This window comes from Convolutriloba macropyga, chromosome 14 (genome assembly GCF_964194025.1).
Source record: "Convolutriloba macropyga chromosome 14, txConMacr16.3, whole genome shotgun sequence".
NCBI lineage: Eukaryota > Metazoa > Xenacoelomorpha > Acoela > Convolutidae > Convolutriloba > Convolutriloba macropyga.
The window spans coordinates 42,616,637-42,634,167 of NC_134481.1; the positions used below are offsets into that span (position 1 = coordinate 42,616,637).

At 33.5% G+C, this 17,531-nt stretch overlaps 1 protein-coding gene across 1 annotated transcript in view; it reads left to right on the forward strand.

Moving 5' to 3' along the window:
- LOC142353573 (trimethylamine monooxygenase-like) overlaps positions 1 to 17,531 on the forward strand; it is a 29,754-nt gene that overhangs the window by 465 nt on the left and 11,758 nt on the right. The window contains exon 1 of the mRNA XM_075405850.1: positions 1 to 265. This exon is cut by the window's left edge and continues 465 nt beyond it. Coding sequence (XP_075261965.1) covers positions 1 to 265 — 265 coding nt within the window. The remainder of the gene's footprint in view (positions 266 to 17,531) is intronic.

A 17,531-nucleotide genomic window follows, 5' to 3' on the forward strand; every position in this document is an offset into this window, starting at 1 on the left:
TAAGTGTTGGCTTTCAAAAGAGCAATTTCAAGATGGTTATTTCACAGAAAATGCCAAACAACTCGAGCCAAAAACCAACTTTAGCAAAACGTGACAAAACGCGTATCTGCGTGATCGGAGCGGGCCCGGGTGGTTTATTGACGCTTAGAGCCCTACAGAGCCTTGAACCTGAACAAGATGGAAAGGCGGAGGCGGAAGGGCGGAATTCATACGAAGTGGTTTGCTACGAGAGGTACGCTGAAGTGGGTGGATTATGGAATTTCAAGTGAGTATAAGAGATATAGTTTGTCCCATAAAAATGCAACGATTTCGAATCTTCTCAAAGGTCAAAGTTCAAATTTAAGACATAAGGATGCCTTAGTTGCATGCCTCGACTGTCTCAAGCGCTTCCGTTTCAGCGTCCATGGGCCCCAAATACTAGTCTGTCCCATCAAATTGGAATAATCGAGCGTTCCGAAAACCTAAAAAAGCAGTTGAACATATATGCGGTCATTTGAATCTCAACGCTTTTCTTTTCAGAACCTAGCCAGTAGTTTTCGAAACGTTCGATTATTTCAACTTTATGAGAGTATATAACAATTGGTTTCGCATGTGGTTTAATCGTTTTAAGCTCATTTTCAAATCAAAGTTAATCAATTCTACATAAAAATCTAATTCATATCACCAATTGGCTGGCACATGTTGAGGTCCACTACCGAATTTACTTCCGAAAAGTCCTAGATCAAGCGCAAGGACAATTTATGCTTCCTATAATTATGGATTACGTTCGGCAGAAAATTGAAAAAATGTTTGGACACGGTAGTAGTATCCATATCTGCCATGTTACTGGAGGGGGGGTCCGGACCCCCCCCCCCCCCCCCCTACAAGAACTCTCACCACCGAAAAACTGATTTTCTCTTAGTGAAAGCAAGTTTTTTGGTTAAGTTTCGCCAGCCTGAGAGAAGTTCTTGGGTTAAGTTGGCTGGCGAAACTTAACCAAAAAACTTGCTTTCACTAAGAGAAAATCAGTTTTTCGGTGGTGAGAGTTCTTGTAGGGGGGGTGTCCGGACCCCCCGCCCTCCAGTAACATGGCAGATATCCGCTGTTGAAATGTTCGCTGTATATAGAATTAGGTGTTACCTAAGTTTTGAACTCTCACTAAATCTTTTTGGTGAAAACATAAAAAACCTAATATAAGACACCAGAAGCCTAAAATTTTTCAAAAAATTTCAAAAATTTTTTCGAAAATTTTTCAAAGTTTTTCAAAGTCCTAAAAAGGTCTGAAATGGATTTTGCGCTATGAAAGAGCACTCAAAAGTGATTTTTTGTTGACTTCACTTTTTTCACCTAAGTAGTATAGGGGTCGAAACATATCAAAATTTCGAATTTTTTGAAAAAAATTTTCAAAATTTTTCAAAGTCCTAAAATGGTCTGAAATGGATTTTGCGCTATAAAAGAGCACTCAAAAGTGATTTTTTGTTGACTTCACTTTATTCACCTATGAAGTGTGGGGGTCGAAACATACAAAAATTTCGTTATTTTTCTGAAAAAAAATTTTAAAAATTTTTTGAAGCCCTAAAATGGCATGAAATGGATTTTTCGCAATGAAGGAGCTTTCAAAAATGATTTTTGTGGAATTCATTTTGTTCAACCAAATAGGACATGAAAAACTCAGTTTTTGAAGTAGTCTGAAAGAAGTCAAAGAGCAGTCAGAAGCAGTTTTTGTTGACAATACTTTTGCAAATGTTCAGTGTGATGTAGAAAGCTTGGCTTTATTTTTTTTATATACATGTGTAACTATGTATATTTCTATCAAAACAAGTACGTATAGTTGCTTACATGTGTTCAAAATTGTAATGTTTATGTAGGAATGAACAATTGAAAGAAAGGAAAGAATGAGAGTTTTATTTATATAATTATGCGTATTCATGTGTATAATGAAAGTATATATGAAAGTGTATATCTGTTTATAAGTAAATATAACTGTGCTTAAGTTTAGTAATGTTTCTATGAGTATAAGCTGAAGTGTATGTCTGTGGGTAGAAATTGTAAATGTGTGTATATGTCAAGACGTTCTTGGTTTTATGTGTGTATGTTTTTCTATATCTATACAGTGAAATGTATGTATATATGTCTGAATGTGTTTATGTATTTATTTGTTTGCAATCCGATGAGAGAGAGAGAGAGATAGAGAGAGGGAGAGAGATAGAGAGAGGGGGGAGATAAGTTCCTGGAGGGCAATTTAATTGCCTTGAAGAATGTTGTTATTTGTCTCCACGATCCAATAATATTATATCTTGCACACGGATTTTGACCTTCAGCATAGCTAAACTCTGTCCCATTAAGCATTGGCAAGCAAATTATCACAAACGAAGACGACAACAAGTTTTTGATGTTCTGAGCATGTTTTGTTGAAAACTGAATTTTCTACACCTATCTAGCTACCATATTAAAAAATATCAAGATTTTTTACGAAAAAAAAATTCATGCTCTTTGTCTTTTAATCCTAGGCAAGAAAATGATAAAATGTTGCAACACAGAAGACAAAAACAACTTTTTGATGTTCTGAGCATGCTTTGTTGAAAACTGAAATTTCTTCTACTATCTAGCTACCATAATAAAAAACTATTAAGATTTTTCTTAAAAAAACAAATTCATGCTCCTTGTCATTTACTCCTTGGCAAGAAAATGATAAAATGTTGCAACACAGAAGACAAAAACAACTTTTTGATGTTCTGGGCATGCTTTTTTTGAAAACAAATTTCTCTATACGCATTCAGCTACCCTTCTAGGATTGAGCAAGATTATTTACAGGCAAAAATTTTTTGAGATAAATTGTTGAGAGATAAACAATAAATTGAGCTAAGTAAAAAGATTAAATTCTGTAAAAAACCGAAAAATTTGGTGGAAAAACTATGATATGCAGGAGCAGCTGAATGTGTTAGTTAAATAAAGTAGAATGATAGGAATTCGTCAAGAGCTTGAATCAAACAAATAGTGTAATGTTGTACAAGAAGAGTAGTTTCCACTGGAACTGTAAAAATAGCTAAATTTTCAAAAGTTAATTAGCCACTTGATCAATTAAGCAAGAAAGAACACAAGCTTTGTATCTGCGGGGGGTTGCTAGAAACAGCTTCAGTAGCGAATAAGTCTTGTTTGCGTATTGGGAATAAAACTAACGGATAATGCGTGCTTTGACTGAAATCTTAAACAAAAGCGAATCGCTTCTTCAGTAAATGGTTCCAGCACACTGAATATACATATACTCAACTATTAAACTCTGGAAGTAAAATATCAGAGCACCTCAAGCCAATAAAAATCGAATGAGTTCGTTATTGTTCTTTCTTGAATCAAATTTTCGGTGCATTCAGTAACCCTGTCTTAAAATTTTGGATTACTTATTGTTCTGTCGACATTTTAAAATAACATCACCGTAACGATATTTGATAGAGCATCGGAAAGAGTAATATCCAAAGGAATTTGAAATTTAAAGCGACAGAGTCTGTATAACATATTGGGTTATGAAGCCTAGCGAACATTTCGGAATTGAACACAACACTACTGCTACCTACTACTGCTACTGCCTACTACTACTATCTATAACTACTATCTACAATTAATACCTACTACTACTACTGCTACCTACTAGTACTACCTACAACTACTACTAGATACTATTAATATCAACTACAACTACTTATTGGTTCTAAGTTACACTAGTACCTACTACTACTTCCTTTTAATACCTTCAAATGTTACCATTTGTTTACTAACTATCTACAAAAAGCTGTTTCTGTTTCTCTAAAAAATGAAAACAATTCTTATCTCTAAAGGAGACTCGCTGAGCATAAACAACAGAAGCTTTTCTCTATCTCTAGGTAATGTGTCCTGACTGACACAGACCGATAGAATTTAGCCGCTAATATTTTCAACAATTCATTAAGTGTTTGAAGTTTTTTCGAAGATATAAAAAACGCTGAAGCTATGTTGTATGCGTTAACTCAGTAATTTTCAACTCAATGTTAATTTCTTAATTAACAATTAAGAAATCCATGGTATGGTATATCAAGTGGTACTTAATTAATTAAATCAATGTAGGGTTTTATTGTTTAGCGAACTAGTCTAATTTTTAGGAGTTTTTTTGATATGTTCTTTTTTTGAAGTGCAACTTTTGTTATACTTTATTCAAAAATTGCTTGCTTCAAAAATTCTCTAGTGTGTACCTTAATGGAAACAAGCACTGTACAACGTACCTACATTATCAAAAAACAGGTTTTACACTATATAGTTGTTTTCGTTTGTTTATTCAGAGCCACCTGTTGTTTCAGTTGTCAGGAATTACACAAATTTTCCAAATCCCTACGTTTCAAAAATTTGTATAGACAGAAAACTGCTGGGATAGCTTGCCAGAAGGACAATGCGTTTGTTGAGTTTCATATTAACCTTAGCTTCGGCTCAGGATGTGTTCAAAGCTGAGACTGTAATTGTGAACTTGCTATGCATCAAAAGTTTAGCGCTACATGATCTTGCAATTTTTGTTATATTAACTTCTTCCTAATTTGTTAAATTTCATTTGGTCATTGTTTATCTGAAGAAAATTAAAAACGAATCAACCTCATGAAACATTCTTGCACAAACTCGTTGCGCAGTCTTGTTGCATTCTTGCACAGTCTTGTCGCATTTGAGAGCTCAAACAAAAACATTAAATTTAGTTGTTTAGCTGAACAAATTTTGTTTGTTTTCAGCGTCTGTTTACACCCAATGGGCACCAAATGGTTCCAGAGAAGTACTTCTCGCGGAATTTGAAACAAAATTCTTCTTTATTAGTGTTCAAAACACAACCGGAGACAGTATGGCTTTGGATAAGCAAGTAGAAAAAAAATGTGAAACATGGTCGATCACTTTACCTAAAAGTGGAACCATTGTGTTCGATTTCGAGTTTGTGATCTAAACACTATTCAAGGATAATTGACTTTTAAGAAAAAGGCTTCTTTTTTAGTATTCAAAACTCAGGGGTGGCATGGATTTCGATAAGCAAGTTTATTAAAATGGTGATTTTGGTCGATTGCTCTACAGAAAAATGGAAGTCTCGAGTTTGTGTTTGAATTTTTGATCTAAAAACACTATTCAAGGATATTTGACTTTGAAGAAAGACTACTTTTAGTATTAAAAACACAATAATCGTTGACCGCTTAACTTTGAGTTACCAAATATAATAAAATGTGAAAACTTGCCCTATCCCTCTAATTTAAAGTCAAAGTTTGAGTTTGAGTTTGAGTTTGAGTTTGTGATCTATAAATAGTATTCAAGGGATAATTACGTCATAATAGTTGTTATGTTATATAGTTGTGAACGCAAAACATTTGAAATGCGTTCTCACAATCTATTTAGACTACAGCTATATATGTGTCAAAAAAGTGAAGGAGACCTTCTGGTTTTACTAAGCTTTTTGATATAATTTACTATATTATATAGATTATATTCACGTGGTCTATTATGCAATCTTTACTGCACGACTTCTGCAAGCATTCTAAGCTGAAGAGTATAATTTTGCATTGTTCTATAGAAGAAAACAGAAAAAAACACATGATTTTCCTGGTGCTAGGAAAATTGGCGGACAGGTCCTTTAGCCGACAAGGAAAAAATGAGAAATTTAGACGACAGTTTTTATCATAATTGGTAATAAAAGTCTAATTGGTTTATAAATCAGTAGTTCGGTTGTGATAGATTCATATCAACTCCCACAGACCGTTGAGGCATGACCATGCCCCGCGAGGCATGGCCAGATGCGGTTAAATGCAGTCCAACCACATAAAGCCTCCGTTACATTAGTTGATGAAAAAACTAAGGTATACTTGTCCGCTTACAGAATAGTGTTTTAAATTGGCCAATCACAGCTTCAGAATAAGATTTATTGCTCATTTTACTTAAATTGTCGGTAAAAATGTTCATTTTTTTGGTGTGTTGACATATTTTACCAGTAATTTGTGAAAAGATAGGTCAGTGCAACTCTTTAAATGATTAAATTTCTCTGAAGAATATTCGGCTAATGAACATTAAATATTGTAAAATAACTAATGTGGAGATACCTTTAAGTCATGACCACATTAAGTAACAGTTAACACAACTAATTTTGATTTTTGCTACCATAAAAACCGACAACACAGACAGTAGAAATCAGATTAGGAGCTTCGATACCATAGTCAAACTGACAAGTATACTTCTACATTCATTTGGCCGATTTGGAAAAATTCCAGTGTTAAAATTCTGTAACCCATAGTGCATCAAGTTCAAAGTTTAAGCTATTCAAAATTTTTGGAAATTAGTGTTTCACTTTTCTATGTGGTAATATTGTATTATAATACTAGTATTCTTGGCTTTGTGTATTTCGTTTTGATGTTATCTTTCCGAAAGGGTTTCTATGTTTTCAAACGTTTGTTTGTTATGGATCCTATGAAGAGTCAATTTGAGTTCTTTCAACTGAGTCAAAGACAAAAAACAACTGTCAAAAGGCAAATCCTGTTTATAGAGGCAATTGAGCTAATAAGATTTCCAGATCTTTTAATGCAGTATTTTAATTTCCTCTGAGCTTAAAAAATGTGAGAAATAAGTAAAAATGTCTCTTGGAAAAAATCTCCAGGTGGAATTTTACTACTGCGTGTTTTGCTTATTGCCACTATTGTCAATAGATACCATTGTAATTTAACATGATTTTTATCCTCATGACAATTTGTAGCCTCTATAACAATAAATGGTTGAATCATTATGTACATGAAAAAGTTGTTTTTCACGAGTAATCATATAGCAAAACCTTAATTTTCAATAAAGCTTTATTGATCGGCAATTTACGCTACGAAAATGAATCAGCGGTCTCACAGGTAGTATGAAAATATTTTCATGGCGCTCAAAAAAAGGAAACCTCTAACAGAACTGCAAAATTAACAACGGTAAGACAAGAAACGCTTTTTAATGTCAACTTTGCTTTTAATTTGAAAGACTTAATATAAAAAAATGCCTAGTTGAAATAAAAAAAAGACTTAGATTGTGCAAAGCAAAAATTTATAAGATATCCTTGTCAAACAAATATTTATGTACAAGCTGATTTTTCATTACTCCTTTAACAAATTTGTTTTTTTACGACCTCAATAGTTTGCCTTGAGAAAACTCATAGGAGAACGGAGAAGTATTTACTTCTTGCATCTATTGGAAATTTCGTTCTGATACGTTAAATGCTTACTATACATGATACCATAGCTTTATGGATTAAAGAAGTTTTAAGTTCGCGTTAATGAATACTTAGGTTTTTAAATTTTTATGAGTTACTTGAATAACATACTGAAATACTTCAAATTGACACATAACTCGAAAAGCTACTGAAGAAATTCTGTGAAAATCAAATGTTCTAAGACAAACACAAGTTGTTGCACATGTATACGGAAAACAGTAGTGCATACTTACGTCTATGGTTCAAATTGAGCCTTTGAGCAAAACATGTTTGTTATCTACTAACGTTAGCAGGGAACTTCTTATCGTTCCTTACAATAAACCACGTCAATACTATGCAAAATCAAAAGTATTATACAAATAACTTAATACTAAACGTACAAGTTAACGTTATTTTGCTTAAATTGAGCACAGTGGGGATTGAAATGTACTCCCAAATAAAGAATTGCAAGCCTATGTATTCACTCTCTATTTATCACAAGTTTTGCTGCAACACAGTAGAGTACATGTGCAACACAGTAGAGTACAGTAGAGTACAACACAGTAGATATGAAACTATCATACGCCTTCTTGATCAGAGACAAGAGAATACTTAAGCAAACTAATAAAAGTGCTTTTAGCCGAAAATATTATGCAACAATTTTGCAGAGAAGACTGAACTTCTCACAATATAGGTTTTTTTATTCATAAAAAGCAAGTGGTCAGGTTGAATTTTTTGTTTCAAACCGTGACTTGAAAGAGAGCCGAAGTGAAAAGAGCCGATTCAAGAGAACCGACATTTTATTTAAATTATAAGTTGATAATTTACGGTAAATTTTGCGACAAATTATTTTGGCTCTTAAATGAAACTACAACATTCGAGTATTGGAAAAAATAATATTTTTATCTTCTAGTATAAGACACTGAAAGCAAATTGAAAAAATAATTATCTTGAAATCATCGCGGACCATGGCCATGCCTCAGCGGCTGTTGGGACTTGATATGAAACTATCATAACCAAACATGAGACCAATTAACCCACTCAGGTACCTTTTTAATAATTAACTAACAATTTAGGGTAATTAAGGGCAACTTTTTGGTTTCAGCTCTACTTAAATCAAAACAAGTTGCGGCGTATTCTAACGTCAGCTCTTTATAACGTCGACTCTTGCGCGTATCCATTTCAACATTTCAGAACGATAATCTACGGTTTGGGGATCCTACTCTACAACAAATTTTTGACTTTCTAGTTCTTTTGACAGGTCGAAGCCTGTTTCTCTGACGTGGATAATGTTCAACCAACATACTTTAGTTTAAAGGAGTGGTTTTCAACTACTAAAATTTGGATAATAAGCATACACAACGGATTTTAATAAAGCACAGCATTTCAAAATAACAGGTTATAAATGGAAAATACTGGATACCAACGTCTAGTTCATAAGCTTTAACCGACAAGAATTTTTCAGTTCTAGTTGTTATTGTCGCATGAACACCTCACATTTTTATCGAATCTCATTCTTTTTGGAAAATTTCCACTGTGAATTACACATCCTCCAACAACACGAGATTGGCTCCTTTTTCGTAGAGCATTGTTAGCCGATGGCTCAGTGCTAAGTTTCTGGAAGTTTTCTTCAATTTTCGAGTTTTCTTCAAGAAGACTAGGGAATCGTTCTAAGATGGAAGATATCACAGTCTTTCTATTATCATCGGGTGTGGATGATATTGTATGATCAATTTTATCGTGAATGGTGGTTAGTTTTGTTTCAATTCTGCATGATTCGAGCTTTTTCCACATATTTTCCAAACCTTCTAAAGCAGCGAAATATTCTTCATGGCTCCTGAAGAGCGGCATACTTTCGAAATCATAACTGCGCAAGATCCTCTTTATGTCCATAGGAAGTGACCATATGTCAGAAGTCAAAGGATTAGGTATATTCTGAGAAGTTACTCCCGTTTCTGAGGGGGTTGAGTTGTTGATAAAGTCTTCCTCTTCGGTTATATTAGGCAATGTAGTAACAAAGTCAATAAATTTTTTGGGTATGAGACAATGATCGAAGGTAGTCCAGCTTGAAATTGAGCTGCCCTTCCTTTGTTGTATAAAAGCAATATTGTTTTCATAACGAGTTTGATAGACAATTGTGCGCTGAAATGAGCCTTCAAATTGCGTTAGGATATGATACATTATAGGTTATAAACCGGCAGTTGAGTTTGGGTTTTGGCATACACTAACTGAATGAAATACAAGTCAAGAATGAAAACGCTAAAATATTAATTTGAGAAGCAATTCATTCAGTTAAAAGTAAATATAAGCCGTTCGCTGGAATTTTAGCACTCGTTCTATTAGCCTAATTAGCCAAATAGTTTCCAATGAAGACCTATAACATTTCGAGGAGAACTCAGTTGTTAAATGAGTTAGACTAATTCTTATTCCTTTTCAGTTGTAAAAAGAATTGAAGTTTCTCCTAAGTACCTCAGACATTAACATTTCAAGGTTTTGATCTGATTGCTACGTATGAAGCTGAAGAATTGCATTGTGCGTATGAGAAGTTCAGTCTTCTCTGCAAAATTGTTGCATAATTTTTTCGGCTAAAAGCACTTTTATTAGTTTGCTTAAGTATTCTCTTGTCTCTGATTGCATAGTATTGACGTGGTTTGATTTTGCATAGTATTGACGTGGTTTATTGTAAGGAACGATAAGAAGTTCCCTGCTAACGTTAGTAGATAACAAACATGTTTTGCTCAAAGGCTCAATTTGAACCATAGACGTAAGTATGCACTACTGTTTTCTGTATACATGTGCAACAACTTGTGTTTGTCTTAGAACATTTGGTTTTCACAGAATTCCTTCAGTAGCTTTTAGAGCTATGTGTCAATTTGAAGTATTTCTGTATGTTATTCAAGTAACTCATAAAAATTTAAAAACCTAAGTATTCATTAACGCGAACTTAAAACTTCTTTAATCCATAAAGCTATGGTATCATGAATAGTAAGCATTTAACGTATCAGAACGAAATTTCCAATAGATGCAAGAAGTCAGTAGTTCTCCGTTCTTCTATGAGTTTTCTCAAGGCAAACTATTGAGGTCGTAAAAAAACAAATTTGTTAAAGGAGTAATGAAAAATCAGCTTGTACATAAATATTTGTTTGACAAGGATATCTTATAAATTTTTGCTTTGCACAAGCTACGTCTTTTTTTTATTTCAGCCAGGCATTGTTTTATATTAAGTCTTTCAAATTAAAAGCAAAGTTGACATTAAAAAGCGTTTTTTTTTCTTACCGTTGTTAATTTTGCAGTTCTGTTAGAGGTTTCCTTTTTTTGAGCGCCATGAAAAAAAATATTTTCATACTACCTGTGAGACCGCTGATTCTTTTTCATAGCGTAAATTGCCGATCAATAAAGGTTTATTGAAAATTAAGGTTTTGCTATATGATTACTCGTGAAAAACAACTTTTTCATGTACATAATGATTCAACCATTTATTGTTATAGAGGCTACAAATTTTCATGAGGATAAAAATCATGTTAAACTACAATGGTCTCTATTGACAATAGTGGCAATAAGCAAAACACGCAGTAGTAAAATTCCACCTGGAGACTTTTTCCAGGAGACATTTTTACTTATTTCTCACATTTTTTAAGCTCAGAGGAAATTAAAATACTGCATTAAAAGATCTGGAAATCTTATTAGCTCAATTGCCTCTATAAACAGGATTTGCCTTTTGACAGTTGTTTTTTGTCTTTGACTCAGTTGAAAGAACTCAAATTGACTCTTCATAGGATCCATAACAAACAAACGTTTGAAAACATAGAAACCCTTTCGGAAAAATAACATCAAAACGAAGTACACAAAGCCAAGAATACTAGTATTATAATACAATATTACCACATAGAAAAGTGAAACACTAATTTCCAAAAATTTTGAATACCTTAAACTTTGAACTTGATGCACTATGGGTTACAGAATTTTAACACTGGAATTTTTCCAAATCGGCCAAATGAATGTAGAAGTATACTTGTCAGTTTGACTATGGTATCGAAGCTCCTAATCTGATTTCTACTGTCTGTGTTGTCGGTTTTTATGGTAGCAAAAATCAAAATTAGTTGTGTTAACTGTTACTTAATGTGGTCATGACTTAAAGGTACCTCCACATTAGTTATTTTACAAAATTTAATGTTCTTTAGCCGAATATTCTTCAGAGAAATTTAATCATTTAAAGAGTTGCACTGACCTATCTTTTCAAAAATTACTGGTAAAATATGTCAACACACCAAAAAAATGAACATTTTTACCGACAATTTAAGTAAACTGAGCAATAAATCTTATTCTGAAGCTGTGATTGGCCAATTTAAAACACTAATCTGTAAGCGGACAAGTATACCTTAGTTTTTTCATCAACTAATGTAACGGAGGCTTTATGTGGTTGGACTGCATTTAACCGCATCTGGCCATGCCTCGCGGGCCATGGTCATGCCTCAACGGTCTGTGGGAGTTGATATGAATCTATCACAACCGAACTACTGATTTATAAACCAATTAGACTTTTATTACCAATTATGATAAAAACTGTCGTCTAAATTTCTCATTTTTCCTTGTCGGCTAAAGGACCTGTCCGCCAATTTTCCTAGCACCAGGAAAATCATGTGTTTTTTCTGTTTTTTTTTCTATAGAACAATGCAAAGTTATACTCTTCAGCTTAGAATGCTTGCAGAAGTCGTGCAGTAAAGATTGCATAATAGACCACGTGAATATAGTCTATATAATATAGTAAATTATATCAAAAAGCTTAGTAAAACCAGAAGGTCTCCTTCACTTTTTTGACACATATATAGCTGTAGTCTAAATAGATTGTGAGAACGCATTTCAAATGTTTTGCGTTCACAACTATATAACATAACAACTATTATGACGTAATTATCCCTTGAATACTATTTATAGATCACAAACTCAAACTCAAACTCAAACTCAAACTTTGACTTTAAATTAGAGGGATAGGGCAAGTTTTCACATTTTATTATATTTGGTAACTCAAAGTTAAGCGGTCAACGATTATTGTGTTTTTAATACTAAAAGTAGTCTTTCTTCAAAGTCAAATATCCTTGAATAGTGTTTTTAGATCAAAAATTCAAACACAAACTCGAGACTTCCATTTTTCTGTAGAGCAATCGACCAAAATCACCATTTTAATAAACTTGCTTATCGAAATCCATGCCACCCCTGAGTTTTGAATACTAAAAAAGAAGCCTTTTTCTTAAAAGTCAATTATCCTTGAATAGTGTTTAGATCACAAACTCGAAATCGAACACAATGGTTCCACTTTTAGGTAAAGTGATCGACCATGTTTCACATTTTTTTCTACTTGCTTATCCAAAGCCATACTGTCTCCGGTTGTGTTTTGAACACTAATAAAGAAGAATTTTGTTTCAAATTCCGCGAGAAGTACTGCTAGTTTGTGCAAGAATGTTTCATGAGGTTGATTCGTTTTTAATTTTCTTCAGATAAACAATGACCAAATGAAATTTAACAAATTAGGAAGAAGTTAATATAACAAAAATTGCAAGATCATGTAGCGCTAAACTTTTGATGCATAGCAAGTTCACAATTACAGTCTCAGCTTTGAACACATCCTGAGCCGAAGCTAAGGTTAATATGAAACTCAACAAACGCATTGTCCTTCTGGCAAGCTATCCCAGCAGTTTTCTGTCTATACAAATTTTTGAAACGTAGGGATTTGGAAAATTTGTGTAATTCCTGACAACTGAAACAACAGGTGGCTCTGAATAAACAAACGAAAACAACTATATAGTGTAAAACCTGTTTTTTGATAATGTAGGTACGTTGTACAGTGCTTGTTTCCATTAAGGTACACACTAGAGAATTTTTGAAGCAAGCAATTTTTGAATAAAGTATAACAAAAGTTGCACTTCAAAAAAAGAACATATCAAAAAAACTCCTAAAAATTAGACTAGTTCGCTAAACAATAAAACCCTACATTGATTTAATTAATTAAGTACCACTTGATATACCATACCATGGATTTCTTAATTGTTAATTAAGAAATTAACATTGAGTTGAAAATTACTGAGTTAACGCATACAACATAGCTTCAGCGTTTTTTATATCTTCGAAAAAACTTCAAACACTTAATGAATTGTTGAAAATATTAGCGGCTAAATTCTATCGGTCTGTGTCAGTCAGGACACATTACCTAGAGATAGAGAAAAGCTTCTGTTGTTTATGCTCAGCGAGTCTCCTTTAGAGATAAGAATTGTTTTCATTTTTAAGAGAAACAGAAACAGCTTTTTGTAGATAGTTAGTAAACAAATGGTAACATTTGAAGGTATTAAAAGGAAGTAGTAGTAGGTACTAGTGTAACTTAGAACCAATAAGTAGTTGTAGTAGATATTAATAGTATCTAGTAGTAGTTGTAGGTAGTACTAGTAGGTAGCAGTAGTAGTAGTAGGTATTAATTGTAGATAGTAGTTGTAGATAGTAGTAGTAGGCAGTAGCAGTAGTAGGTAGCAGTAGTGTTGTGTTCAATTCCGAAATGTTCGCTAGGCTTCATAACCCAATATGTTATACAGACTCTGTCGCTTTAAATTTCAAATTCCTTTGGATATTACTCTTTCCGATGCTCTATCAAATATTGTTACGGTGATGTTATTTTAAAACGTCGACAGAACAATAAGTAATCCAAAATTTTAACACAGTGTTACTGAATGCACCGAAAATTTGATTCAAGAAAGAACAATAACGAACTCATTCAATTTTTATTGGCTTGAAGTGCTCTGATATTTTACTTCCAGAGTTTAATAGTTGAGTATATGTATATTCAGTATGCTGGAACCATTTACTGAAGAAGCGATTCGCTTTTGTTTAAGATTTCAGTCAAAGCACGCATTATCCGTTAGTTTTATTACCAATACGCAAACAAGACTTATTCGCTACTGAAGCTGTTTCTAGCAACCCCCCGCAGATACAAAGCTTGTGTTCTTTCTTGCTTAATTGATCAAGTGGCTAATTAACTTTTGAAAATTTAGCTATTTTTACAGTTCCAGTGGAAACTACTCTTCTTGTACAACATTACACTATTTGTTTGATTCAAGCTCTTGACGAATTCCTATCATTCTACTTTATTTAACTAACACGTTCAGCTGCTCCTGCATATCATAGTTTTTCCACCAAATTTTTCGGTTTTTTACAGAATTTAATCTTTTTACTTAGCTCAATTTATTGTTTATCTCTCAACAATTTATCTCAAATAATTTTTGCCTGTAAATAATCTTGCTCAATCCTAGAAGGGTAGCTGAATGCGTATAGAGAAATTTGTTTTCAAAAAAAAGCATGCCCAGAACATCAAAAAGTTGTTTTTGTCTTCTGTGTTGCAACATTTTATCATTTTCTTGCCAAGGAGTAAATGACAAGGAGCATGAATTTGTTTTTTTAAGAAAAATCTTAATAGTTTTTTATTATGGTAGCTAGATAGGAGAAGAAATTTCAGTTTTCAACAAAGCATGCTCAGAACATCAAAAAGTTGTTTTTGTCTTCTGTGTTGCAACATTTTATCATTTTCTTGCCTAGGATTAAAAGACAAAGAGCATGAATTTTTTTTTCGTAAAAAATCTTGATAGTTTTTAATATGGTAGCTAGATAGGTGTAGAAAATTCAGTTTTCAACAAAACATGCTCAGAACATCAAAAACTTGTTGTCGTCTTCGTTTGTGATATTTTGCTTGCCAATGCTTAATGGGACAGAGTTGAGCTATGCTGAAGGTCAAAATCCGTGTGCAAGATATAATATTATTGGATCGTGGAGACAAATAACAACATTCTTCAAGGCAATTAAATTGCCCTCCAGGAACTTATCTCCCCCCTCTCTCTATCTCTCTCCCTCTCTCTATCTCTCTCTCTCTCATCGGATTGCAAACATATAAATACATAAACACATTCAGACATATATACATACATTTCACTGTATAGATATAGAAAAACATACACACATAAAACCAAGAACGTCTTGACATATACACACATTTACAATTTCTACCCACAGACATACACTTCAGCTTATACTCATAGAAACATTACTAAACTTAAGCACAGTTATATTTACTTATAAACAGATATACACTTTCATATATACTTTCATTATACACATGAATACGCATAATTATATAAATAAAACTCTCATTCTTTCCTTTCTTTCAATTGTTCATTCCTACATAAACATTACAATTTTGAACACATGTAAGCAACTATACGTACTTGTTTTGATAGAAATATACATAGTTACACATGTATATAAAAAAAATAAAGCCAAGCTTTCTACATCACACTGAACATTTGCAAAAGTATTGTCAACAAAAACTGCTTCTGACTGCTCTTTGACTTCTTTCAGACTACTTCAAAAACTGAGTTTTTCATGTCCTATTTGGTTGAACAAAATGAAGTCCACAAAAATCATTTTTGAAAGCTCCTTCATTGCGAAAAATCCATTTCATGCCATTTTAGGGCTTCAAAAAATTTTTAAAATTTTTTTTCAGAAAAATAACGAAATTTTTTTTATGTTTCGACACCCACACTTCATAGGTGAATAAAGTGAAGTCAACAAAAAATCACTTTTGAGTGCTCTTTTATAGCGCAAAATCCATTTCAGACCATTTTAGGACTTTGAAAAATTTTGAAAATTTTTTTCAAAAAATTCGAAATTTTGATATGTTTCGACCCCTATACTACTTAGGTGAAAAAAGTGAAGTCAACAAAAAATTACTTTTGAGTGCTCTTTCATAGCGCAAAATCCATTTCAGACCTTTTTAGGACTTTGAAAAACTTTGAAAAATTTTCGAAAAAATTTTTGAAATTTTTTGAAAAATTTTAGGCTTCTGTTGTCTTATATTAGGTTTTTTATGTTTTCACCAAAAAGATTTAGTGAGAGTTCAAAACTTAGGTAACACCTAATTCTATATACAGCGAACATTTCAACAGCGGATATCTGCCATGTTACTGGAGGGCGGGGGGTCCGGACACCCCCCCTACAAGAACTCTCACCACCGAAAAACTGATTTTCTATTAGTGAAAGCAAGTTTTTTGGTTAAGTTTCGCCAGCCAACTTAACCCAAGAACTTCTCTCAGGCTGGCGAAACTTAACCAAAAAACTTGCTTTCACTAAGAGAAAATCAATTTTTCGGTGGTGAGAGTTCTTGTAGGGGGGGGGGGTCCGGACCCCCCCCCCTCCAGTAACATGGCAGATATGGATACTACTCACGGTATTAAAATAGGTCAATTGATTAATCTGGAAGGTGTGACTCGAGCAAAATCCAACGTCTTGATACCCGAGATTTCGTTTTTTTTGTTTCGAATAAGGTTCAACATTGTTTTCTTGCTTTCCATAAATCTTTTTTTGTACTTCATTTTTAAACCCAGATCGAGAATTTGTTAGGAAAAGAGTGAACAGACAACAGTGTAAGAAATGAATAAACCGTCAACATCAAAAAAAATCCCAGAACTTCTTATTATCAAAAAAATTAGTGCCAAAAGACTTCGAGGAAAAACAATTGTGTTCAAAATATTTTATTAAACGAAACGGCTTGTATAAGTTTGTGCGCAATCTATATTCTATATTTTAATTCAACGTCGACAGAGAGCCACTGAACACCATGTTTAAGCGCCTATCTCTGCATGCTTTAAAGGCCCTTAAACATGGTTTTCTGCGAGAACGACTGACCACAGTCGGGTTTGAACCTGGGTCTATGGGTTGAGGAGCGGAAGCGCTATGAGTTGAGCTAAGGAGCAGTTGAGCCGCGTATTTAGCGGTGTTTTTGTCCATTAACGTTGCACTCGTTTCTACTTTCCCAATGCCCTCCTTTTTTCACACTTTTTAGTTCTCCATGTCTTTCCTCCTGTGACTATCTTCTATATATCTATCTATATATTAAACGTAATTCAAATTCTATATATTAAGTCAACGTCGACAGACAGCCACTGAACACCGTGTTTAAGCGCCTATCTCTACATGTTTTAAAGACCCTTAAACATGGTTTTCTGCGAGAACGACTGACCACAGTCGGGTTTGAACCTGGGTCTATGGGTTGAGGAGCGGAGGCGCTATGAGTTGAGCTAAGGAGCATTTGAGCCGCGTATTTATCGGTATTTTTGTCCATTAACGTTGCATTCGTTTCTAATTTCCCAATGCCCTCCTTTTTTCACACTTTTTAGTTCTCCATGTCTTTCCTCCTGTCACTATCTTTTATATATCTGTCTATATATTAAACGTAATTCAAATACATATACCTCCCTGTTTGAGCTCCCAATCTTCACATGTTTTAGGGCCTCTTAAATATGTAGCAAAGCGT